We start from the raw sequence: 26,143 nt of genomic DNA on the forward strand, positions 1-26,143 counted from the left end.
CCGTAATGTATTAAAAACACCAAGATTACATTTGGAATAAGGTTTATTGATGGTCCTTGGAAAACTTTTTACATTGTGTGTCTAACTGAGAGCTGAGCTTCAAACATTAGCATAGCTCAACTATTCACAGGGAAGACCTATAGAAATGATTCACAGAGCTCCTTCCACTCTGTTCTAAAAGTGCTGTTCAAATCATAATCCCAAAAAGTCCCATTACTTAACAGTAACAAAAATAGAGATGAAAACATTCACTCTTAATTTAGTATACAATATTTGAAAGAGTAAACATGCAAAAAATTAAGTAAATTTAAACAAATCAATTTAAAAAATACGATTTAGGAAAGTATGCTTAAGAATGATTCGTGTGCAAATAAAGCCTGCTATTTTAACAAGGCTTAAACAAGACTTGTAAACATTGTATTTGGCTTTTGCAGAATTTTAAATATTTGTATCATTCAGAATGCTTCATGAATCAATGCTTTTCATTGATTGCAATATCTAGGTGGACTCAAAAAACTGCACAAAGTACACTGATAATTCTGCTGTTATTTTTCAAAACCAGTTACATGTATTTCAACTGGTAACATTTAGTGTTGAATGACAGCTAAACTATAAACAACTCCCTGTATGAACGAGCTGTAATATTTTGCCAATGTTTAAAACACTGACCAATGGGCGGAAGGCTACAATTATTCAATCCCACCTGAAAAAAGTTATTTTCAGCATAAAAAAAGAAAAAGACAAAAAGACAACTATTCAGGAAATTGTATCTCTTTCAGATCTGCTTTTTGCAAACCTCAATCGCAAACACAAACCGACTCGCACCCCAAAATTAGGGTTAGTATACAATAATAACTGGATTCCAGTTACCTATCTGACAATAGAGAGAGAACATAGAAATATGCATATTCTGCCAAATGTTCCTGAACACACAGAAACTGAAGAGAGGAGTGGATGGAACAGACTGATGGGAGTGTTGCTGAAGTACAGGATGTGAAGTCATAGATCAGTAGTGAGCAGGCACAGTGAGAAGGGCCTCTTCTGCCAAACGGGAGATGTCCACATTCTATAAAGAGTCAAGGATGACATTTATGCTCATACCAAAAAGAAAAAAGTTTTATTATATAAAATAACTGCTTTTGTTTTGATTGTTTGGGTACCTCAGGTTTGTCCCTGTGAGTGTTTACTGCCTCCACGTTAAGACTGATTGACTCCACTTTACAGCCTAAAACAAGAGAGAAGAGAGTTTTTGATACACTGTTAAACTGAGAAAACCTATTCTGTTTATTTTTTATGGGAATAAGCACTCCATTTTCTGTTTCATTTCATGTTAGAAGATAAGCCAAGTAGCTTTTACACTAAATTACTTTTGTTTCATTCTGAGCAGGAACATCTACTGTCGCATGCAGGGCTTATCTCAAAAGAACATTTCACTCAATAATGAAACCGAGCTATATAGCTTCGTGTATGAAATGCACATGCTCATTTTATATGGTAAAGAAAAAAAAGGTTGTGTATGAATAATGTTCTCACCATAGGCCACAGGGGTAAGCTTCAGGACTGTGTGTAGGGGACATTTCAGGTACGGCAGCTCCCCTAAAATATAATAAAGGGTCTAAGGTCCAAAAATATACATCATTATTTAATTAATTAAATAAGTTGTCTCTATCTTACACACCTGCACTCTTGTCCAGGAAGTAAGCAAGCAGACAGCGCATAACAGCCTGGTGACAAATAACCAAAACGTTCTCCTGTCGCTCCAGCTCCATGATGACAGGCTCCAATCTCTGGACCAGATCCTCATAAGACTACAAAGAAAGAGATTATTACATTTTCTGTTGATGTAATGAGATGTGGCTCTGTTCCGGCCCATGATGCATACTGCATGAGCATTTCAACACACCTCTCCCTTAGGGTAACGATAGCGATATTTATCCTGGTCCCTCAAGGCAAACTCCAGAGGAAAATGTTTTTGGATCTCTTCATACATCATCTCTTCACACACGCCCTGCACACACAAGACTGAGAGGGTCACTCATTGGCCACTTCATAAAAACACATGAAATGCATTAACACAAAGTACATCAGCACGTACTTACAGCATCAATCTCATTAAGTGCTTTCCATTGTTCATAGGGGACACCCAATGCCTCGGCGGTTTGAATGGTTCTTTTCATCTGACTGGTCCAAACTTTGAGATCCTTTATGTTCTGATCCTGAATAAACTTGCCCAGACACTCAGCATACTGCGAGAGACGGAAGGAGAGGAAAGTGTTTATACGTTCCTGTGACCAACCATAAAGAAATGATTTGGGATAAAGGCTGTGAAAAGAATTGCTATCGACAATGCCTGAAATCAAACCATCTTGAAGCACATCTGGTGAATGACAAACCACAGCACTTACAAATAACTACGACGTATCCTTTAATTTGCACACACAACACACACCTCTTTTCCACGAGGCGACAGGCCTGAGTCTCCTCCGATGCGACCATTGACGTTCAAAACACTCTCTCCGTGGCGAGTGAGGTAGATGGAGCGTGGTGTGATGTGAATGTTCATCAGATAATAAACGATTCGGCTCTGAATGTGGTCAAGCACACGATTCACCAAATATCGCTGGCCCACCTCCATTATTTTAATATATGACAATTCTCTGGAAGCCAAAATAGACAACGTTAAAGAACCCAGAAACAAAATGAAGAAATAACACATTTAAATATTTACTTTGGCTAAAAATGTACGTTTTCCCAGAGGCTTTTGCATTTAGATTACAAAGATTTAAAAAACTGCAGGGTCTAGTGGAAATGGATTTCTGACCTGTCTAAGTTTTCATCCAGCGGCTGGTAACTGTTCTCATAGCATTTGATCCTCTTCATAAAGTCTTGGATGGCTTCTTCAGTGTTACAGTCGGTGTAATCTGGACTACCCAACTTCACCTGCTGCTCTCCGACATACAGAAAAAGATCCTCAACATCTTGAGGTCAACTTGCGTTTACACACAGTCTGATAAAAGCAACCTAATTCCAATTACTTACCACAATGTTTTCAGCAATAATCGTGGGGTCTTCACACACAGACTCCACAAAAAAAATCTAAGACATGGTGATAAACCATAATACAGTGAGGCACATCACTGTTTAACACATATTGTGTCATTCCCAAAATAACACCAGAGGCTTATACAGGCCACATGACTGCAGTATGTGTGTTACCTTATAGCCATTTTGTTCGCCAAATCTCATGATTGTGTTCCTCCTTTCTCTGGTTGTGTTTGTGGCATCAAACACCTAACAATTCAACACAATCATTATAAACACTGTACAAAAAACTAATGCTATAGTGTTTCTCTAACTGGTACAGTACAAAGCACACTAGCACTGCCAAAACCATAGGAATGAAAAATAAGACTAATAAAATGCCTTTCCTGTAGCTCAGTGGTAAGAGCATGGCGCTAGCAACGGCAAGGTTATGTGTTCGATCCCAGGGCTTGCACATACTCAGATACAAATGTATAGAATAATGCAATGTAGGTCGCTTTGGGTCAATCTTTTTATCCAAAGAAATGAACCAAGGCAAAAGCATATTGCATAAATGCAATCATAACATGCATTCTGTTTTCTATATTTGTCAGAATTACATCTCTTCACCTCTCTTACTATATATGCATGCTGCTTTGCAACAATGCAAAAATTAAAATAAGTGCAAAAACATAATACAAAAAGAAACTTTGCAAAACTACACTTACAGCAACCTGGCCTCCCTCAACACTGAGGTACTGCCTGACGTCATTGAGTGCTGCCAAAGCACACTGCCTAAAATACAAAAAACACACTATTAGAAAAACAGCACCAAAAAGCATTTACAAACAAGATGTTCAAACAGAATCTCACTTTCTTATCTTCAGCCCTTCTTCGTTATCTGGCCGAAAGAACTCAAAGTTCTTGTAGATTTTTATACATTCCCTCCGATACTGTCCCACGTTGAATTCTGTCAAAATATACACATTTTTAGTTATTCATGTTTATTTATGTGATGTAAGTGTTTAAGTACATGTGTATGTATGTATTTGTATGCATTGTTACAACACCTTTTGTTGGAACACCAATCCAGTTGAGGTAGCGTGTGAGTTTTTTAGAGATGTACGTTTTTCCTCTGGCTGGTAAGCCCACAGTCACAATGAGGGTGGGACAGTTGGTCATGCACACTGCAAAGAGACACACAGAGAGAAAAAGAATGAGAAAGTCTCAATAAAAATGTTCACAGAATGAAATGTAAAAAGAGAGCATAAAAGTAAATATAACGCTATATTTTATTTTTTTGCCAGTCTGGAAAACTAATTGAGATGTCTCTATGATGTATCAGCTACGAATACTTGGGCAATTTTGAGTCCATTTATAAAACCATCAGAATACTGGCTATAGTACAAAAAAAGGCTGATATTATAAACTAAAGGCCTTGAGTTGTATAAAGTCTGTTGCATAATCCAGCATTTTTCTAAAATAGATTAATCAAATAATGAAATGCTTGCCAAAACTGAATAATATATGTCAGACACGTGTCGAAAAAAAGTGGTAAATCATGTGAATGATCACACAATACTCCCGTGAGCATGCACAGTTATGAGTATTCTGTGAACAACAAAAATGACTGCGGTCTGAGACAAATGCTGGTTTCGGCCAAATGTTGTTAGTTAAAATTGGTATCAGTACATCCCTAATTAAGACCATTGTTTGTCATGGTATTAGTTTAAAGTGGTATTGGTTTGCAGCCTCTTAGGGAATATTAATTTGTTGATGATTTGAATGTGGCAAAGGAGTAGTTCACCCAGAAATGCAAACACATCCCTTTTGTCTGTCCAAACCAATGGCTTTTTAGTGACAAACAAAAATGTTGACACTGCAATCTGTTTATGGTGAAGAATCTTAGGATCCAAGTTCTTAAACGGTATAGTTCTACATTCATGAGAGTGAGATCTGTTTATTTTTGTGCTCAATGTCTGCTAATTCCTAATGAAGGTCCCACAGATATTTGGACAACGGATGATAAAATATCTTGTGCATGAAGCACACGGCGCAGTCAATTCTCTGCTGACTAATCAAGTGGTGTCCTGCTGAGACTGTTCAGCACCAGTTTCTCCTTCACATAGTACAGTACAGTACATTCAGCCTGGTTCATTCAGTTCTTATTAAATCTGTTCAATTAAATCAGAGGAAATGCAGTCACAGAAGATTAAAAAAATGTTTAGGAATGTTCTTTGTACACTTGCTATAAACTTCCTCTTGCAGGTTTTTCCATTTTGGATCAACAGGGACCTCAACTGTTGTACAGTTACCTTTTGCTTACTTAAAGCAACACCCTAAGGACTTTCTAAGGCTAACCCTGAACTCAGACTAGAGCACTACCATAATAACCAGCTACACTGTTCACATTTAAAGAGAACAACCATTATCTATGTATATATGTATATATATATATATAGTATAAGTATATAGTGTATAAGTCAGGACAAGAACTTGTATGTAATCCAGTGTGGGTCATGGTCTTTATTATCCATGGCGCTGATATGATGTTCAGAAACAGATCTGCTGATGTTCACTCGCAACTCGCATGGACCGCGAATGTTGATGCAGCACGGACCAATCAGAAAATCCCTGGACTTCAGGGGTCCACCAATAGAATCGCAGCGATGCATCACTGCTGTACCGGTGTAGGAAACATGCTTGGAACTGTGCTTGTAGCTCGCACTACAAGACAGTCTGCTGATATCAAAATGAGCCTGTAAATATGCAGCTAGAGAGAAGGTTTGGGGGTTGACCGTGTTTAGCGTACTGTGACCCACACTAAATGTTTGACCTCGCCTCGCCGGTGTTAGCTTTGGTATGTCTGCCTCAACCTCATAAACACAGACTGAATAACATCCATCTGGTTTTTTTTGTCAGATGTACATCTTACAAAAGAGATTCAGGGCAGTTTGTCGCGCTATGTCTAACGTTAACCGGTGTGTCTGAGCAGGTTTTCGAGGCATCCTGATTGCATCAGTCGAAGACATCGACTATTGCCTTATGCCGCGCGGGGAATTCATCATCCAAAACATCTAACACATGTTCTAGTTAGACGCAAAGTCTTGAAAATACAATTAGATAATAAAAACTCAATAAGAATCAATTGATAAGATACAACAACAGCACAAATTTACCACACACCACGATGTATCACACTTCCGCACTCGAATACAATTGACTGAACGTATTTTCCAGTCATCATGTAACAGCCACCTCGTAATTAACGTTACGCGCCAAACAAATGAATAAGGCCTAGAAAAGAACACTTAAAGCAAACTCTAAAGTAAAACATATAAACACGGCATGGGATCTTTGGTTAATAACGCCAAAACGTTGTAAACCAACCTCTCTTTTGAGATATATGTTTTTCCGGTAGCCCGTTCTTGCATGGCATCCATATTTTACGCAGTGGGTTTTGTGTGAGCTCTCGTGGAATCGCCATTATAACATCTTCTGCAGAACTCATCCTGGCTGTGTTATCATGACCCGATTCTTAGAGATGAACGTCTGCGACCACAAAGCGCACTGAACTAGTGGGCTCCGTCTGTCTGTATGTCACATCGCCTGAGCAATATGAAAGACCGACTGTACCGTATTACCACCAAACATTGCGCACCAAAAACAAATACCCCTCCCTTCCAAAACGTTTGACACTACGGTAAAGTTAGCTTTACGCAATAACTGACAAAAAGTAATTGACTAAAACTCTCCCAATATTTATGTCTATGTGTTTTGTATTTTCATTTGTATCTGTCCAATTTAAATTCTCCCGAGTTTAAAAATACTTTTGAAAGAGGCCACAAGTTTTAAAATTTCTTTGTTTTGTTTTTACTGTTAATTGATAAACAACATGCCTGCTGTCCATATACAACAATATTAACTATGTATGCTACTTAAAAGGTATTGTTTCATCGCTAAAGCCTAATAATCCACAGTCGTTTGAAATCTACCGTAAATCTACTGAACGATGTGCCTAAACGCGAAAAAAAAAGAAGCAAAGAGGTATACCAAGAAAACAGAGTTTGAGAAAAACAGTGTTCCGCTGTTGTTCACATGAAGCGCACATGGGTCGCGAATGTTGATGTGTCTTTGTCCAATCAAAGCCCTTCGACAGTGAAGGGCAACCAATAGAATGCTAGATTCGCTGCAGGCGGAGGCGTGTGCTGTGAGGGACACAGGCATGTAAATATCTTGAGGGATTCGGACGTTCTGTTCTTTTGCATCAAACCTGTAAATATCATAAATAACTTTTCCCCACAATAACACGCAAAACGTGTAAACGTTCAGGTTTACCATCAGGTGCAGGATCGCAAGGTTCCAACAAAGAAATACTTTTATGTGGTCATCAAAAATAGTAAAATGGAAATATTCCATTGGTAATACAACATATAGCGCTAGTTTTCACTATATAAACGATGCTTTTTAGTAGACGGCTTGTACGGACATCTTACTTTTATAAATTAATAGTATTTAATAGGCTATAGTAATTGTGTTAAACATTATAATCTAATATACAGTATACTGTATATAGCACACAATAAAACCCAATAAAGGTTTATACTGACCAACTCATTCTTCATTCTCACAATATTCTAACGTTACATTTTAGAATAAATCTCATTATGTGTTCAACAGAACAAAAAAATACAATATGTTTTTCCTACTATGGTAGTGGACGATGTCACAGAACTGAAAATGGCTAACATTCTTGCAAATATCTTTCTCTGTGACATTGGAACAAAGAAATGTATACAGGTTTGAAACAACCTGATGGTGAGTAAATGATGACAGATCTCTTTAAATTGTCAAACATATATAACACACACCGAATTTATGCTACACTGTCGTCACTGACAACACCTATCCCTTACTAATGAATTTCCTTTGCATTTATTTTGGCAGCTATTCCTTTACTATTTAGAATTTTATTTTACACTTGAAATAAATTCTTTTAGATAAGAAACTTCACGTGTATCTAATCTTAATGGATTTTTTGCAGATGCTTGGAGGACAGGGGATGTTCTGCTTGGAAGAGATAACCTTAGCAAAACACTAGGAAAGTAGTGCCATCTTGTGGCTTAATGATGTATCATTTCTGAGTATTAACCATTTTAAAAGACATAAACAACAGGAGCACTTACTGTTTCAGAATTTAAAACTACAGGAAGGTTAGAACAAAATACAACAATCACAAACATCTTTAAGTTTTACTTTGTATAGCTAAAAAAAGAAGTGCTTCTTAACCAGTATTATTTTCATCTTGGAAAATGGTCTTTAAGCATTCTGTATATTCTTGTTCCTTAAAAGACTACAATAATTCTGTACATTTAAAATTGAAGAGTTCTGCTGCAAAACCCTCTAAGCCACCTCTGTTAAAAATGAGATTACGGTGTTGAGTGAATGATCTCCACACACACATATATAGGCCTATACATTACTCAAATAATTTTGCTGCAAAACCCGTGAAATACCACACTCTGCCCAGTCTGAAATATCCTGATAAAAACGCTCATTTAAACGAAAAGTTGTCTGACAGATTTAGAGGGTTTTGCATCTGAACGTCAATTCTACTTTGAAAAAGGATCAGTCCTTTTAATAACAATAGATGACAAAGGCTCAAGATAAGTGATGGGGAGAGGGGGTGGACAATGTTAGTCCAGTCAGCAGGTCAGGATGACTAATCTTCTTAGCCTGGTAAAACAACATGCTGCTCAGCTAATCACCAAATATTAGACTTTCCACCTGAGAACTTGGGTGTTATTATCCTTGAGTATTTCTTAGAATTACACTGTAAACACGCCTCCACTGCATGCCTGCGCATACAAGACAGACAAAGAGTATGAAACAAAAGAATGAGACATAACCAGACACCCAGCTGGCAGACTCTGTGGTAAAAACAAACATAAAAATAAACTAGATAAGTTCAGCTAAAAAAAAAAGAAATAACTTTGGAAAACTCAAGTCTGATTGGTTAATAATACAATACGTCTGACAGCTTACCTAGGAAAAAGTTTCTTAATAACTATGCTTGTGTTCTTTCTCTCTCATTTTTAAGCATTACTAATTTGCAAAATAAGATAATTTGAATTCAAATGTATATTTTACGTTTATATAGTAGCCAAAGAAGTCTGTTTCGCATTGGGGTTGTGATAACCCTGTCCTGGTTTATTTTGCAATAATGACAATCTGGCTGTACATTATCCTTTATCTCTGTGTTTACAAAACTATTATATTATACAATGTTTATTGTGACAAGGAGAGCGGGACGAGGGCCATGAGGGAGCGGCGCGAGGCTGGTGACACGAGTGATAATGAGCGTCAGCTGCACGTTGAAACAGTCTCGCATCTCTCACGGAGGAGCTCGGAAGTATAAAAGGAGCGACAGCAGTGAAGGACGAGAGACCGGTGCAAAGCGCAGCTATCACTCGCGTCACCGGCCTCGCGCCGTCCCTCACGGCCCTCGTCCCACTCTCCTTGTCACAATAAACATTGTATAATATAATAGTTTTGTAAACACAGAGATAAAGGATACAGGACAAAAAAACAATCTTTTTATTTGAAATTTGAGAGAAATATTGTAAGTAGTTCACAGAATGAAACAAAAATGATCAATTTACCTAAACATATATAAATACAAAATTAAAAAAAAATTAAATGGTCTCTTAATTTTTTCTGTGGGTGTATATAATGGTCTCGGTTCAGTCTTTATTTTTACTTCAGAGTAAAAAAATGTTAACATATCTTGGAAATAATGACAGAAAAATTATGTTAATAAACATTATGAGGGCTGTCATTTGAAAATTCTGAAATTGTGTTTTTGTCTATGTTTTTGTCCCTGCAGTGAGATTACTGTATTTTGTTTTAACATTTTTAAGCTTGTGTCAATTACAACAATCACTATCAGTTTAAATTGTTTTCACTAAATTTTGTTGTATTTGTGTTGCATGTGTTTTATTTTGGAACATTTGATCTATTAAAATTTTTTAAGACAATGACCTTCATAAATGGCCTAATTTAACATCACATAACTGATTCAAATTAATTTAAACTATGCTAAAACGAGTATTTCAAACAGTACAGGTGTTTGATTCATTTTATTCTATTCCTGTACTCTTCTTCTTCTTTTCAACTACAAACAAAACACTCTGTGGCATCAGAGCTCATCAAACACAGTAAAAACACATGACACCATTTGCCCGTGAATTTGTTTGCCTATGATTTTTTTAATAAAATATATAAAAACAAAAGACACAGCACAAAAACACGCACCCTTTTGTATATAAACCCTTATACTTAAAGGCAGACACAAAACAGAGCATGACCAAGCTGGATCTGGTTCCTTAAATGTGATTGGAGGAATGAATCTGAACTTTCACACAGATAACCAGGGAAGGGAGGCAGAAATAGAGAGATGGAGAGTGTGCAGCACATGCGCAAGAAATAAGCAGTATAAGGCGGAGGAAGATGTGAAAAAACAGGAAGAACAACTCACTATGTGTATAAACAAAACCGTATAGAAAAAAACCCCCATAAAGAATAGGATGAAGGAGATGTCATATTAGACTAATGCAGGAGTGAATTGTCAGAAAGGCCAATGTAAGAGCAGAGAAATAGACAAAGAGATAAGGACTGAATAATAGGTCAAGAGAACCAGCCCGAGGAAGCGACATTTATTAGCCCTTATGCAGAAGACAGAAATTGTTTGCCATGGTGTGTCATCATAGCAACCCCCCAAAATAATGCTCATCGCTGACACTACCTAATCAGATCTTCTCTAAAACTTCTTTCCTTCTCTTTCCATGCATACTAAACACAATCTTTTTAGCAGGATTATGATTATTATGTCATACAATATGTGTAAATGTGCACAATATAAGTAACATCTTTCTTATGTGATTTTTGTTATTGATTGTGCAGACTAGTAACAGACCGACACCACACGTTTCACCAAATATATCTATTCTATTCTATTCTATTCTATGAATAAAAATAATTTATGTAATAATAGCAAACATAGATTTACAAGCATGGATCTAGATAGATATAGATAAAGGTCAAGTTCACTATAGTCTGCGCAACACTAAATAGGCTGAGAACATCTGGGTGCAACCCACCAATAGTCCATGTAAGTTTCATTTTCATTACTGCGTGGTGGAAAAAATGCATTTTGGGCACATAATATGCAAGCAAGGGCTTTTACCCCACACATTTACAGGATGTACACCGCTCCAACAGTTAATACAATCGTGATAAGAAAGACAAAACAGAAATAACCTAACAGCTTCAAAGCTTACCTGTCCCGTTGTGATTTTGTCCGTCTCGAGAGCGGCTAGAATTCCTCATCATCTGCGTTATAATAACGGGCATATCGTTGTTGACGTGCCCAGTAACGGTCTGTGCTGAAGAGTGTGTAGCCTACTTTAGTGAAGTCGCTACCACATTGTTTAGAAGCGTACGGTGCTTTTATACTGTATTTCAGTAGGCTACGCTTTTAAACTACAGGCGCGCGTCTGTAAACAGTCACATATGGGAGTCCTTAACTTGAGAGAAAGATCGAGGACAGAGTACCGCCTATGATGACTCAATTTCCTTATATAATGCTCGATTTGTTTCTCAAGGGTGATACCTTAAAATAACTTGTGTATATGGAAAGAATGTAATGACGGTTGTCTCCATTTATCAGACCGACGCGCTTACAAAGACAGTTTGTCTTATCAAAGGCTCGGTATAACTGCACATACTGTACAGCAGGCTACTGCATTCATTAGCAACCACGCACAGATGATAATATATATTTAAAGTCATCTGTGATTCATGTCACGTACTGTTAGCATGCAAAATGTGATAACAGTGATTCATGTTATGATTATTGGGTGTAGAATTCTGTAAGCAGCTGATTTAACAGCAAAGCATGATGTGCTGTCGTCAAATAAACGTCATCAAAACGAACATTTTATTGTAATCATGTAAGTGAAATAAAAATGGATCGATTTGCACTGATACACTATTTAAAATCTGAAAATGCTGTTTTAAATACAATAAAAGTATCCTTACTTAACTGACAATATTTACAGCTTGTCTTTTTAGTTTTGTGTTTAGACATGCTGTATTTTCATGAAAATAAGCATATAAATATATATTCCTAGTCATTAATATAAAGACAAACAAAAAAAACCTTAAAAGTGCTGCAGACAAATCCATGTGAAATGAAACGTTAGGAAAATAATATATTTTTAGGTTGCTTGTGAGGTTACTTGACCAAACTCTTCTGTTGCTGTGCCACTGAGATGAAGAGGAAAGTGATTTTTACTGATCTGCATAACCCGATTCACCCTGCATATCAGCTGCAAAACAGAAAAATGTGGATGAGGATGAATATTCTTAAAGGAATGGTTCAACCAAAAATGAAAACTGTCATCATTTTTTACCCTTATGTTCCAAACTTGTTAGAATTTCTTTCATCCATGCACAAAAGACGATCATTTTCTTTCAGTGGAAAAATAACATCTTGTGTTCGATAGAGCAAATAGGTTTCATACAGGTTTCAAATGACATGAGGGTTAGTAAATTAAGACAGTAAAACGTTTTTGGGTGAACTATCCCTTTCAGAAAAAATGAATAGTAAATATCTAGTCATTATATGGTAATATATATATATATATACAATATCTAACTGAATTAACAATTTGGATATGTTCATGTGTGTAGGTGGCATGAGTTACCGTTAACATGAGAACTTTGAAAGCGTTTTACAGCAGTCAAAGAGGAATCTTTAACCTGCAGTAAAGACATTTATGTGATATCATCACATACATTTCTGTTTGAATTGAAATCATATACCAATCACATACTAAATGTGAATACAATGCTACTCACAAGCGCAAAGCTGGCACTTTTCTTCAATACAGCTGAGCTCAATGGGGCATTGGGTGCAGTGTAGGCTGGAGGAGGTGGTACCCATGATAACATGTGAATGGGGGAGTCAGAGGTTTGCACGCTGCCACTCTGATGTAACTTCATGTCTGCTCTTGCATGAGGAGGCAGAGGTGGGAGGGGCCCCTTTCTCTTAGCAAGTGAGAAGAAGATAGATTCTTCTTCAGTACTGAAATGAGTCTGTGGAGAGCCAAACACCTGACTGGACATTGTGCGAGAAACTGCAGGATTGCTCTCTGGAGGTCTTGTTGGTGAATCAACATTGTGTGAATGTCCAGATCCCCTGACGGGAGAAGGCTGCCTACGAAAACAAGGATGAAAACACTTCTGAAAAACGTGCAAATAGTCAGCACAGTTCTTTTCCAACTAACAGAAATCTAGAGATTCATAATTATGTCCTAGATGTAAATATTTCCTCAAAAATCTGATTATTATCCAATAACAAATAAATACCATATTCAAACAGTTACATACAAAAACATACACCTGTATTTTCACAGGGTTATATTCTGGGACCCTTGATGTGTGGATATGAGCTTGAGTGTATTTATATAAATATCCCTGGTTGTTTTTCTGTATGTCTTCTCACCTCTTAAAAACTTTAGAGTCACCAAGACATTTTTCAAGCTTCTCTTTCCACCCAGTAACTGAGCCCACACTGTAACTGCGACTAAGCATCGAGTGAGCTGCTAGAAAAATAAGCAGGTGTTAACGGTGCTTATTTTTTAATGTGAGCTGCAATAAGTGTTTTACATCATATGTGCCTGCAGACCTTTGTTGTCACTGATCTGCTTCTGCACAGCCAAGTAGAACTGCCTGGCCTCCTCCTCATCGGCAAAGTTCAGCCCTGCCTGACACTCCTGCCCACACGCATGCACACACACGCACGCACACAAAAGTTACCAACTTTTAAAAGTCTAACTTTGTGTAACTTCCCATTGACCTGCATACATTTTTCAACTAAGCTAATAATATCACTAAATAACCCCCTGACAATCGTTTGCATTTTTATGTTTTTTTTTTCTATACATTATTAATGTTTAAGCTTAAACATAGAGCCAAACCTGCACATACATGCACTTCCAGAATCTTTTGCAGATTATTAATGTTATTTACATGAGATGATTGCATCGCAATTGGAGTTAAAAAGCAACAAGTGTATCACTCACATCCCCAGAGAAAGTGTGGAAATAAGGACAAGCCTCTGAGTACTCAAATGGTGTATACAGCTCTTGTTCCCACAGCAGCTTGGCTTTCTGTTATGGGAGGGAGAGAGATACATACAGTATATACAGGGGTATTAACATGGAACATTACCTATCAATTTTGCTTTCAAAATCATACATTGGCCAACATTAATAGTGTATTGAAAATGTTATATTGTGACAGCCCTAGTTTACTCACAAAGACAACCAACAGAGATTTAGCATAAGTGCAAAAAACAAATAGTGCCTGCAGGGCAGAATTAAGACTACAATATACTATCAAGTAAAAAAACAAAATAAACAAAAACTTTTTTTTTAAGATCTGGTTGTCCCACCTTAAGGCAGTAGAGTCTTATGAATGTTGAATGTTTGGTTTTATCCTGCACCAGGCACACAACTCCAAAACTATGACTTTTCCACTCTTTCTTCTGTGGAGGGGCTGCAATTACCAGCTGAACAACACTGCATGCTAATACCTGTAACACACACACACACCCACCCACGCACGAACACACACATCATTTAGTGAGTGGACTATACAGAGCTTATTCACAGAGCTCACACTCATATGAACACAAATACAAATGCTTAAGCACAATAGCACTGAAGACAGAACCGTGTGCTTGTAGCTATCTCATGTGCCACATAATTTTGCATGTAAAAGCACCCAAGCGGAAGAGAGCATAATTCATTCATTATATAACAAATCATTTCCCACAAACAAATACTGAGCTCTGACAAAGCACTCATTTAACTATCTACAAATTTTTTACTGACTTGTAAAAATGGGATGAACCTTCATGTTGGGTGTCATCATATAGCATGGTTTACCACTACTTTCTAACTCCTTTCTACTTTCTAACTTTTGTTAGAAAGTAGAAAGGAGCTACTTTGCTACTTTCTAACTTTTTGTTCCGCTTGGGTGCTTACATTCTAACTTTTGTTAGAAAGTAGTGGTAAAATACAGCACAGAAGTTTGGAAAAGAAATATGCCTTATACATTTTTATTTTACCAGTGACATTAAAATAACATGTTCTGACTTAAAAACATCAAAATCAGGTGGAATTCAACTAAAGTATAATACTTCTGATAGTTTATCATTGTCACTGTGCCCACAGTACACCGGAGGTGTATAGTGCAGGTACACATATGTATTATTAATATTAATTTTGTAAAGTGTATGTACTTATCAATGCAAATAGCATGTGAGAACCATCATACTGTAAATATTACTACTTTAAAACCAAGAATAAGTTAGTGATAAGAAAACAAGCAAAATGAAAAAGTATTCTTACATTACAGTCCTGACTTAGTAAACTGAAGAGAAGGCCATTCTCACGAGTCGACAGGAGTGGACTTAGAATTCGAGACATCTCTTGTCCTCTGTCTTTGGCAGTGTGCTGTTTCTGTCTTAATATTTCAAGTTTTCAATCTACATAATGATATAAAACTGACATGCTAACGCCCATCACACAAGTGTAACCAAATGACACTGTACTTGACACTTCCCAATGCAAATAAGCTGATATCTAGAACAACAACTGACCTCTTTTGCACCAACAAACACTGACAAGTTACAAAGTTCAACGTTTGTAATTTATACAAAAGGAAAAATAAACAGTTAAGAGAGAAAATTTGTATTTTATTAGATCAAACAAGGCTGTAATTTCAGTATATCTTTGAGAAGATACAGAGTTAAGAGATCTGTTTCCTGATAGCTCCAGTATGATGTGACCAGTGTTGGGAAAGGAAGACATGCAAGAAGCTATGCAGATCAACTGAAATGCAGTCAATGCTATGCTCTGGAAAATGGAGTTAGCTACACTACAATAACATTTAAAGCGACAACGAGCAACTTCTGCTCACTGTTGCCCCACGTGGATGATAAACGGAATTGTCTGCTTACAGTGTCGTAAAAACTGTTGCAAAGATTTCCACCTGGCAGCTCAATACACGCGAGTTTGTTTACAAAGCCGACGGACCAGGCGGACCCAGATACACTATGAAAACAGTGCATAGCATGTGTGTATATATATATATATATATATAAATATATATAAAGACAACATTAGCCTACTCAACGACTGAACTTTTCAACATGTACGTGGTGTACTGGTCTGAACTAAAGAATCTGCTACTTTTTTTTACCACAACACGTTTTTTAGTCTTCATTTACAAGCACTACACACATTCATGACGAGACACGACAACATGCTAGCTATCGACACCGGCAACCATTATCTTTCAGCTACCTTACGGTTATAAAGTGTGAACCGGTGGTGCGCCAATGACACAGACTAATAACAAATACGTTCAAAAGTAAAAAATGTACAAATAAATAACACAAATCCAGGAGCCGGACCGCTAGGTCTCCATCCGTTTTGCAACTCGTTGCCTCTTGCTGCTCGCGCCACTGAGTGTAAGCCTGTCCGATATTGATTCATGACCGGCCTCATGTGTAATCACTCTCTCGCTTTCTTTTCTTTGCTTCCTTCGACAAAACCCTCTTTGGTTTTTTGGCTGGCTCTGCCATGGTGATGTTTTGGTTCGTTTCGTCTTACTGTTAGCTCTGCTGTTGGCTAACTTCTCCCAGGCTACGAGTAAAACGTGACGTATGCCGTAAAGCAGGGGATAGGCGGGGCTTGTACCGGCCCAAACACCAAAGTTACAAGTGCAATTTCAGCCGATAGGAGGCTGCTTAGGTAGCAACGGCAGTAAAATTCATCCAGTCAAAGGTTGACCTACCACTAAAATAATTTTAGCGACATTATTTTAAGGTCAAAAAGTTGCTCGTTGTCGCTTTAAGCTGTATAATGAGGATATATATTTAGATTATATATTAAAAAGGTTATGTGCCCCACTTACAGTGGGATATGGCATAAAAATAATAGGGAGCATTCAATGTAGCATATATGTACACATAAAGTTACTAAACAAATACAATTAAACAACACCCTATTTGAAACGATTTAAAACACACACGGCAGTATAAACTCAATACTACACATTTACACCAAATCATGGACTCTGCTGTAAGTCAGTGACAAAGAACTGTCACAAAAATAGCTACATTCTTTACATGTATGAATTTTTAGATCACAAACAAAATGATGGTGGCGATCATTTTAAACCAAATCTTTTATCTACTGTACATTTATAGACCACTTTGGAAGTGGTAAACAATGCTGGTTTAATGCTTGTCCATAGAACTTCCTATTGAAGTTTTTTAACACAACACCAACGTTTGAACAAAGTACAACCAACAGAATATTTATAACCAAATTAAATGTTAAACAAGTATATTTAAGATTTAATTATATATGTAAGATTTAAAGTCTGGGTAAAGGCAATTCAAAGAGTTGTTTCCAAACACATAAATTGCTGAAACACTAGTTCTGAATCGTGAGAACACGAAACTCTTTTCGTGTTCAGGATTTTTGGGTGATCCAGAAATGATGTCTTGATGATGCACTGGAGCCACCAAGCATGCATGACCCCTCCCGTAACACTACAGCGCGATCACATGACGCACTTCAGTGATTTTCTATTGATCAAGGTCGCTCCTGGAAAACTCTTCACATATACTAGGGACTCTCAGGTTAGGAGAGATGAGTGGGCATGGTTTCAGTGCCGAAAGTGGACACACCCCCAGCCTTTGAGACTCACGTGACTCTGGACTAGTGTTTACATCTTGCAAAGTGGTCTATAGAACTTGAACTTTAAAGACCACTGATCAAATGGTAGAAATGAGCATACTGCTTAATAAAAATCAATTAATGTCCCATTTAACATTAGTTAACCCATTTACACGATTAAACATTCAATATACTGAATAACCAAATATGTGTACATTTTTCCTTTTTTAGATTTAGTCTCCCTGAAATCTGAAAAGTAAATTGTTAATGTACTGCCAGTATATGCTTTCAGCTTACGCTTTCAATTTTCTTCACCTGGTGCAGATTCCTGGCAAGAAACACGTGCATATCAGAGTGCTGTGATGTGAGCCTTGGGGTACTGAAAATGCGCTATGATGCACAGCACACAGCATATAGGCAAAGATATTTCCTTGCAAGCCTCGACAGAATTGGCAAGCTGTCCTCATGTGCACTCCACCAGTTGAGCAGGTTGTCTTCTGTGTTTATTTCTGGTATTTTGCCAACTCTTTCTTCAGCTTTTGCTGCGAATGTAAAACATCATCATAATTATATTTCATAACCATTATTTTGCATATTTCATAACCATTCTTTCGTAGACCACTGGTAATGCAGGCATCTATTATGAAATGAGTGCACTATAATCCTACCTGTAGATCCGCAGAGAGAGTAATATCATCCACAGTTGTGTGTAATGTCTCTCCACTTTTCTTGATCTCTGCCAAAACGTCCCTTACGTCTGACCTGGGTTGCTGGAAATGAGGCTGTTTGACTGTGACATTCATTGGTGTGACTACACGCCAAGTTTCCAACTTGCCACTGCAACTGTTCTTCCACCTCTTGTACTTTAGACACAAAGGTATTTTTAACCTTGGATCCAAAAATGTGGCACAATTCAAAGTTGCCTGAACAACTTCTCCCTCGTATTGGCTTCGCAATTCACATCTCACACGATCCTTGATACAAGAACTCAATTGGCTGTCAGAGTCACTCGCTGCTAAAATAGATTCAGCCTTGCAAAGCAGTGGAAGGACCGAGGATATCCCGAGATTCGGCTCTCCACTTAGTGCATCGGTAAAATCCATAAGAGAACCGAGGACATTTTTGAACTCCTTCATGGTAGTAATGTCAGCTTCTTTAGGAATGAGATTCCATTCATTTCTGTTATCAGCTAACACTGCACAAACAGCTACTTGCTGTTGTAAGAAGCAATCCACCATGATATATGATGACACCCAACATTAAGGTTCATCGTGTATCAATTGGTGTAACGGTAAACCAAGCGCAGCCTGTTTTAACTTTAGGTTACGTCTCAGTTTGGAGGATCTTGAAAAAGCACAGACCGTCGTTCTAAGTTGAGACAAGGTAGTGCTTAGTCAAGATTATGTCAAAAGCAAGGAATACAGTTATATTCACAGAAGGCCTTTGAGTTATTTGTAGTGTATTTAGTTGTAATTCCTGCCATCTGGGGAGTACTGAGGCCACACTCATCTTCCAACATCTCACTGAATGCCTCCTCCGTGCTTTCTGCTGTGTGGTCACTATGAAGTTCTGCACATCCCAGGAACCATGACCGAATCTGCCAATTCTTGGTTATGAACTGAATGCTTACAGTCAGGTAGGACTGCATTGTTCTGTTTGTCCGGAGGTTTGCGGTACAGGCATAATATCCAGTCCCTTCAAGTTCTGCTTTAATAGTCTCTATAGTTTCTTTGTACAGTTTTGGCAATTCAGTATTCATAAAAAACTCTGCATTGGGAAGCTCATATCTATCGTTGAGTTTCTTTAGCATTTGCGTAAATCCAGATCTTTCCACTGTATTGGCATTTGGTTGATGCAGATAAACTCAGCAACTGCCCTGTTTATATTCTGTGTCTCTTTGGATGTTGTTTCAGCTGCCTTGGCACTTGTCTGGCTGTGAGCATCAAACAGAGAAACCTGGTTCCAAGGTAAAAAAAATGTTGCATTCATTCTTTGGAATCTTTCAGTTTTCGCTAACTAATTGAATTTTATATTAGGTTCAATAGATTAACTTAATCTTTATATTTAACTTTGCATTATGAGCTCGTCAGAAAACAATTATATAAGATAAAACAAATAAATATACATTTAATACTCTTAATAATAATTAACTCTAAAAAAATTCAGCTGCTTTGTAAATATCAGTATAATAAACACCAATATAAACTTAATAAAATCTGTGAATGTACCTTAAGTGATGTTTTTAGTTGGATATACCAAAATAAATGTGTTGCACCATTTTCTACACCGGAGGCGCAACATGATAATCTGCTTGTTCTTAATGGGTTTGCGCCACGCCGAATCCACTATGGACAACATTTAAAATTATAATGGGTTCTAATGCATTTCTAATTTGTCGTGTCGCTTCACGCACGTCCGGTGTAAACCAACAGCAAATTTAGTGTTTTATTAAACAAAAATAACATTAATAGTTACAGTACATCTACCAAACATTTAGATTATACATACTTAATTTGTTTTAGTGTTTTTGACTCAGAATTTTGATTATATTTACTAAACTTTATTTGTCATAGTAAATGAATGTAGTTAGTCAGATCTACTTATTCATAAGGATTACTATATGTGACAGATTTTAGATTTTTTTTTTTTTTTTTTTTTATATTTAGATTTAGATTCAATTTATTGTCATTGCACATGTACAAGTACAAGGTAATGAAATGTGACCTCTGCATTTAACCCATCCAGAGAGTAGTGAACACACGTACACCCGGAGCAGTGGGCAGCTATCACTGCAGCGCCCGGGGAGCAAGTAGGGGTAAGGTGCCTTGCTCAAGGGCACCTCAGTTGTTACCCACCGGCAATGGGAATCGAACCGGCAACCTTCTGGTCATGAGTCCGACTCTCTAACCATTAGGCCACAACTCTAGATTTTTAGAGTGATACATGTACTCACTATAGAGTTAGGATTAGGTTATGGTTTAGGGTTAGTTACGTGTAATTATGCATAATAATAATTATTTATAATAAATACATGTAACATGTGTAACAAAGGTACCTTAAATTAGTTAAAAATTGTTTAAAAAAAGTGTTGCTGTAATTTTTACATACTGTATTATACACACAACAGCAGTTACAGTTACTATGGTTTGCTACTATGGCAAAGACAGTAATTTAAAGTAAAAAAATTCAGGGTTATTTTCAACCCAGTCTAGGGTCAAAAAGGGACAAACCCAACCACTTTGTTAAATTAAGCCATAAAATGTGGTTAAAAGAACCTAGCATTTTGGGTTGAAACAACAAAGAATAGATTAATTTACAACCCAACGTCTGGGTTCACCCATTTTTAACCTAACGCTGAATTGAAAATAACCCAGCACTTTTTTGTACCTCAGATGCATTCTTTATTGGTTCATGTGCTACAGCAGAGACTGCTGACCACAACTTGACATCCTGACCATAACCTGGAGGTACCAACACCTTCAAAGAAAAAATATACTAAAGAACAGGGAAATGTATGTTGGAGTCATGACTACGTGGCTAGCAAAAAAACTGCAAATATTTTTTTTCAAGATATAATAATTAGCACACCTGTCCATCACTATAGGCCACCTCTCCTCTGAGCACCACCATCATGACTTTACCCTTCACATTAATGCCTTCAAATGGAGTCCACTTAGACTTTGTAAATTGTATGTGCTTTGGAATTGTCCACTCTTGATCCAAATCCACCTAAAAATTCACACATTGCTTACTAATGCAAATGTTTTTCAAATGCATAGACTGCAACGCCAATGTCAATTTACGTTGTCAAGTCATGTAACTTTATCAATAAAATTGTTTCTATACAAGTCTCGCCTATAATCAACAGCCTAAACACGTGCACTGATAAAGAAGGATGCAAAAACAAAAAAAGACAATACAAAATTAGAAATGATTAACAAATAATTATTTTTAAAACATATTCTGACATTGAATTCTGGTTGAATGCGCTGTTAAAGTCATTTTTTTACTTTTTGAAATTAAAAGCATATCGTAGATACAGTGAACCTTTTATACTGCCATTTTTTTTACATTTCTATCAAGACTTAGCATCCTTAATATTAAGATACCTCCACGTAAGTGTCCTCTTGAGCAGGGAGAGCAAACATTCTTCTGGGGTTCTCATAAAGCCTCCTGATGATGTCATCAATGGTGAGACGTCCCTCGTTGACTGTGGTGAGCAAAAGAGGCAACATGGTTTCCAGGCCTGGGTAACCTGGGGGTGGCTTCTCTGAGTTCTTCTCCTAGACTGAATGAGGTGCTACAAATCCACAACAACAACAAAAAATAGCATAAGGCCTCCAAGAAGTGCTCTAGAGAGGTCTGGATCAACCTTTGGTAGAACGCAAAAGCAAAGGAAATTGAACATATTATTACCATGGTCTGTAGCGAAACAATCAATGATATCCAGATTTTCCCACAATGTCTCCATGTCCTCTCTTGATCCCAGCATTGGGCGTACTTGTGCTTTGCCACTTCCAATGGAAGCCACGTTATCTTCACACAGGAAGAGATGATGAGGAGCCACTTCACATGTCACCTGGACCCCCTTTTCTTTGGCAGCTCGGATGACCAAAATCTGAGAAACAAACCCATGACCTATCAGTTACACAAATGCTTATGTACAGTTTGTTAATTATTTTACATACAATACTATGACGGCTATTTTATAGTTGTATTATTAATAAGTAACATATACCATGCATTCCTACTGTACCTCTTCTTTTCTGGCAACATGGCAGATATGAACAGGTCTCTGATACAGCTGTGCTACCATCAAGATGGCTGCCACGGTCTGTTTCTCAGCATGTGCGACAATGGGCAAGTGTTTTGGCCACTTCTCAAAGTGCTGTATTGTGGACAAACACGGTTTTGTAGTAACTGTCTCTTCCATAATGCATGTGATAATATTAATTTTCAATTAAATCAAGGAACATACAGTGAACTCATACTGTTCTTTACCTCCAACCAATGTCTAGCATTGTCCATTTTCAAAGTGGAGTATGTGTCATTCAAGTACATCTTCAGGCCAGCTGTTGAGCTTGCGATAGAGGGAAGAATTGTAGCGTTGTCTGATGACGCCCCCACGTAGAGAGCATAATCACAGCGGCACCCAGCCATGGCAAGCTAGACCAGTTTACGATGACAGCAGAAAACGAAATCACAGTCATTATAGTAGAAGACAGCTTAAAGGAAACAACATTTGCCCCGTTTATTATTCCAATGATCAGACAGAACTGTACTTTGTGTTCATGTTACCTTCTGTGCCATAGCAAGAGTGTTTGGGTCAGTAATGGCAGGGTTGGTATTGGGCATGGCACACACCATGGTGATTCCTCCAGCCAGGGCAGCAGCTGTGCCAGAGGAGAAGTCTTCTTTATGGGTGCCACCCGGCTCCCGCAAGTGCACATGGACATCGATCAATCCTTTACGTGTAGAAAAATGTCAAATATTTCTACATTTTACAAATACGTTTTCTTTCATTTTTTATGTAGTACTGCATGTAACAGGAAGACAAAAAGAGCTGGAGCTTTCTTTATGTAAATGCTGGACAAGGCTGATTGTATCATTTGGGTTAAATATCAGTTTTTTATGTATTTTGTTTTCAGGACCAAACAACAGGTTGGATTTAGAATGTACTGTTTTAGGGAAGAAAGTTTCAAAAGACATCCCTTTGCCAGCAGGGAGCCATATTTAGAACTGATAGGATGGTACTCACCAGGCAAGCGTATTATACTATGGGATGTCATGCTGTCTACATGCACCTTTACTGGAGGAGCACGATCTGACTCAGCGCCTGCCAGCCAAATATAAACTTTTTTATTCATTAAGTTATTAAATTAAACAAAGCTATAAGATTTATAAACGTATAATGTTATAGCAACTGAGTTGTAGTCTCCGTAGTCTGTAGCTCCACTGCAGATGGAAATCAATCAGACACTCACAAATCATGTTCATGGATGACATAAGGTTTTATAACCATTATGTTATAATGTAAGACCACAGAGTGACTTGATAGAAACAACAACAGTGCTTGTGCTGCACAGATCTTATTTTACACGTGACAAAGTATCACACAAGCAAAAGACTTTAACAAAGCTGTTATACTGTTCTTTTAAAAAAGTATATTCCTAAGTTGTACACTTGTTATTTTTTGAGTATTTGAACACCATGTCATTTGCACTGCAATAATAATTTACCATTTGTCATTATGTATAATGTTTATCATACATTATATTACTTTACACTCTTGCTGTAACTCTGTACAGTAGGCCAATCTAATTGTCTAACATTCCTAAATACCTACTTTTGGCACACTCGTTGACTCTGCACACATGTCTATGTACCTTAACATTAAAGTATTCTATGAATGCCCTGTGCTTTAAGTGAAGCAATTTAACTTACCGATTTCACCAGACACTGCAGCTCCCAAACAAACGGCCTTGGTCCCGTCTTCCAATACTACTGTTGCCATTGTTGCCCTGACATGTCGAAGCGTAGTATTTCTAAAACGGTCTAATAAAATAACCTATCAATGTATAGACCAGAGATTGATGGAAAAGTGAAAACTCACTTGCCAAATAACGATCTTAAGATGGTTTAGGAGATTTTATTTCGCTAGTTAAAGCACCTAAATATGCGGCCATGCAGCCTAACCTCAACGAAACACGGTCCTTTTGGCCAGGTAGTTGCTTGCTTTCAGCGCGGTCACATGACACGGAATGCTGCGACATGTCCAATCCCGACGGTATTGAGAAGGCGCGTTTTTTTGCCACATTTGTACAAGTTTACTTTCATTTTCGTTTTCAGTGCCATTTAATGTCGTGGTACGTGGGCAAACGAACATGATTTATTATATCGCACACTATTAAAATGTTTTAATTATTTGATTTGAATTAATTGCCTAAAGTAAATTATGCTAATTTGAGAAAATTTCGTTTTAATGCGCGTGCGTTCACCTTCGTTAACCCTAAAAAGACATTTTCACCATATTGCAGTTTTTTTCAGGTGATATCACATCTACTCATATTTAATTCCCCTCTGAATCTACTTTTAAATGATTTGATGCAGATTTGTACGTCTATGCCATTTAGAAAATTAGCCTAGTTTTTATTATGCAATGTAGTAGTCTAATCCTGTTTTTTTTTTGCAAATTGATTACCATTTACATAACCTACTACACATATCATGGTTATAAGCAGTGAGACCATCTTAATTGTGGCTACTGGTTTTACTACAAATACCAAATTTAAAATTAAGTTACTGTAGTAAAACTACATTTTTTTTGGTATTTTTAGTCATTTTTTAGAGTGATCTTGTCAGGATTACTGCCAGAGAGGACAACTCCAAGTAAGGTAAAAAAACCTCACAATACAATTATAGAGAGCTGCATTTAAGAACAAAAGAAATTCAATTACAACCCATTTTTGTTTTTCATAAAATATATGTACTTTTTTATATTTAACCAAGTGTGCTTCTAGCGTTATCAAGTCAGAGGCAATCAGGGTTAACAAACATCTTTTATATTCTGACCATCAAAAATGCTTCATTGGGCGCCATACTCTTCCTACGTTACCCTGTTCACCAGTGGCTTAACTTCACAGCGCAAGTTGGCTACAAATATCAAATATGACACTACTATATTGATGACTTGAAGTGGACAAAGAAATGATGTTGAACATAAAATCATTGTAGACTTAACACAGAGGATATCCAATGCCAACACGCTTAAAGGGATACTTCACCCAAAAAGGCCTACACGACCACCACTGGTTCGGCACCCCCATCTTCACTCGCTAATACAGACCTATGTACATGCCAGATCCCTACGCTCTGCAGACGAACAACGTCTTGTAGTGCCATCCTAAAAAGGGAAAAAATCACTCTCACGTATCTTCTCTGGATCTGTTCCACATTTGTGGAATGATCTACCCGCTGCTACAAGATCAGCAGATTCTGTAGCGATCTTTAAGAATCGGCTGAAAACACATCTGTTCCGTAAGCACCTGACCGATTAGTTCTGACTTCTATTTCTTTTCTACTCTTTCTATCCCTAAAAAAAAACTTAGCTTTGTATACTGTGGTAGGCTATTGCCCGGTTTCACAGACAAGGCTTAAGCTTGGCTACACTGTAAAACGTTGCTGTAGTTTTTGCAGCAGGTTTGCCAGTAACTTACTGTAGCTTTAATTACTACTTAATATACTTTCCAATTAGTACTGTTTTAAATTACTTTAAAACTACTTCAAAATTAAAACACTTTTGA

General features: G+C 37.3%; 2 protein-coding genes across 9 annotated transcripts; both read right to left on the bottom strand.

The window, feature by feature from the left end:
- Positions 1-34: 34 nt before the first annotated feature.
- pfkfb4b (6-phosphofructo-2-kinase/fructose-2,6-biphosphatase 4b) lies at positions 35-11,557 on the bottom strand. Of its 3 annotated transcripts, none has more exons than XM_057338812.1 (14): positions 11,361-11,557; positions 4,092-4,208; positions 3,895-3,991; positions 3,750-3,816; positions 3,217-3,291; positions 3,040-3,096; positions 2,822-2,943; positions 2,450-2,657; positions 2,100-2,246; positions 1,904-2,008; positions 1,679-1,808; positions 1,534-1,596; positions 1,161-1,225; positions 35-1,066 (listed from the first exon to the last, which is right to left on the bottom strand). In XM_057338812.1, exons 1-14 carry the CDS (start codon positions 11,431-11,433, stop codon positions 1,007-1,009), a joined length of 1,386 nt encoding a protein of 461 aa, XP_057194795.1. In that variant the 5' UTR covers positions 11,434-11,557; the 3' UTR covers positions 35-1,006. The 3 variants fall into 3 exon arrangements, with proteins under 3 accessions (XP_057194795.1, XP_057194794.1, XP_057194796.1); XM_057338811.1 differs by lacking the exon at positions 11,361-11,557 and adding an exon at positions 6,412-6,675 and having other exon boundaries at positions 38-1,066; XM_057338813.1 differs by lacking the exons at positions 3,040-3,096; positions 11,361-11,557 and adding an exon at positions 6,412-6,672 and having other exon boundaries at positions 38-1,066.
- A 140-nt stretch (positions 11,558-11,697) lies between these two features.
- si:dkey-197j19.6 (uncharacterized) lies at positions 11,698-24,603 on the bottom strand. Of its 6 annotated transcripts, none has more exons than XM_057338819.1 (12): positions 21,950-22,116; positions 21,429-21,569; positions 21,228-21,317; positions 18,509-19,796; positions 18,156-18,382; positions 14,540-14,680; positions 14,169-14,255; positions 13,772-13,859; positions 13,589-13,688; positions 12,943-13,300; positions 12,789-12,843; positions 11,698-12,410 (listed from the first exon to the last, which is right to left on the bottom strand). In XM_057338819.1, the coding sequence occupies exons 5-12, from the start codon at positions 18,186-18,188 to the stop codon at positions 12,373-12,375; spliced, it is 900 nt and encodes a 299-aa protein (XP_057194802.1). In that variant the 5' UTR covers positions 18,189-18,382; positions 18,509-19,796; positions 21,228-21,317; positions 21,429-21,569; positions 21,950-22,116; the 3' UTR covers positions 11,698-12,372. The 6 variants fall into 6 exon arrangements, 4 of the variants coding, with proteins under 4 accessions (XP_057194802.1, XP_057194801.1, XP_057194799.1 ...); XM_057338818.1 differs by having other exon boundaries at positions 13,589-13,685; positions 15,501-18,382; XM_057338816.1 differs by having other exon boundaries at positions 15,501-18,382.
- Positions 24,604-26,143: the final 1,540 nt, after the last annotated feature.

Source organism: Triplophysa rosa, linkage group LG7 (assembly GCF_024868665.1).
Source record: "Triplophysa rosa linkage group LG7, Trosa_1v2, whole genome shotgun sequence".
Taxonomy (NCBI): domain Eukaryota; kingdom Metazoa; phylum Chordata; class Actinopteri; order Cypriniformes; family Nemacheilidae; genus Triplophysa; species Triplophysa rosa.

Bases quoted from the DNA above. Each gene is read 5' to 3' on its own strand.
- si:dkey-197j19.6 (XM_057338817.1), bottom strand. From the start codon at position 15,578: ATGTCTCGAATTCTAAGTCCACTCCTGTCGACTCGTGAGAATGGCCTT. The intron at 13,689-13,771 runs GTCTGCAGGCAC...TTATTTTTCTAG, and splicing joins GCAGATCAGTGACAACAAAG to CAGCTCACTCGATGCTTAGT. The intron at 12,844-12,942 runs GTGAGTAGCATT...TCTTTACTGCAG, and splicing joins AAAGTGCCAGCTTTGCGCTT to GTTAAAGATTCCTCTTTGAC.
- pfkfb4b (XM_057338811.1), bottom strand. From the start codon at position 6,532: ATGAGTTCTGCAGAAGATGTTATAATGGCGATTCCACGAGAGCTCACA. The intron at 1,226-1,533 runs GTGAGAACATTA...CTCTTGTTTTAG, and splicing joins GCTTACCCCTGTGGCCTATG to GCTGTAAAGTGGAGTCAATC. The intron at 1,067-1,160 runs GTACCCAAACAA...GACTCTTTATAG, and splicing joins CTCACAGGGACAAACCTGAG to AATGTGGACATCTCCCGTTT.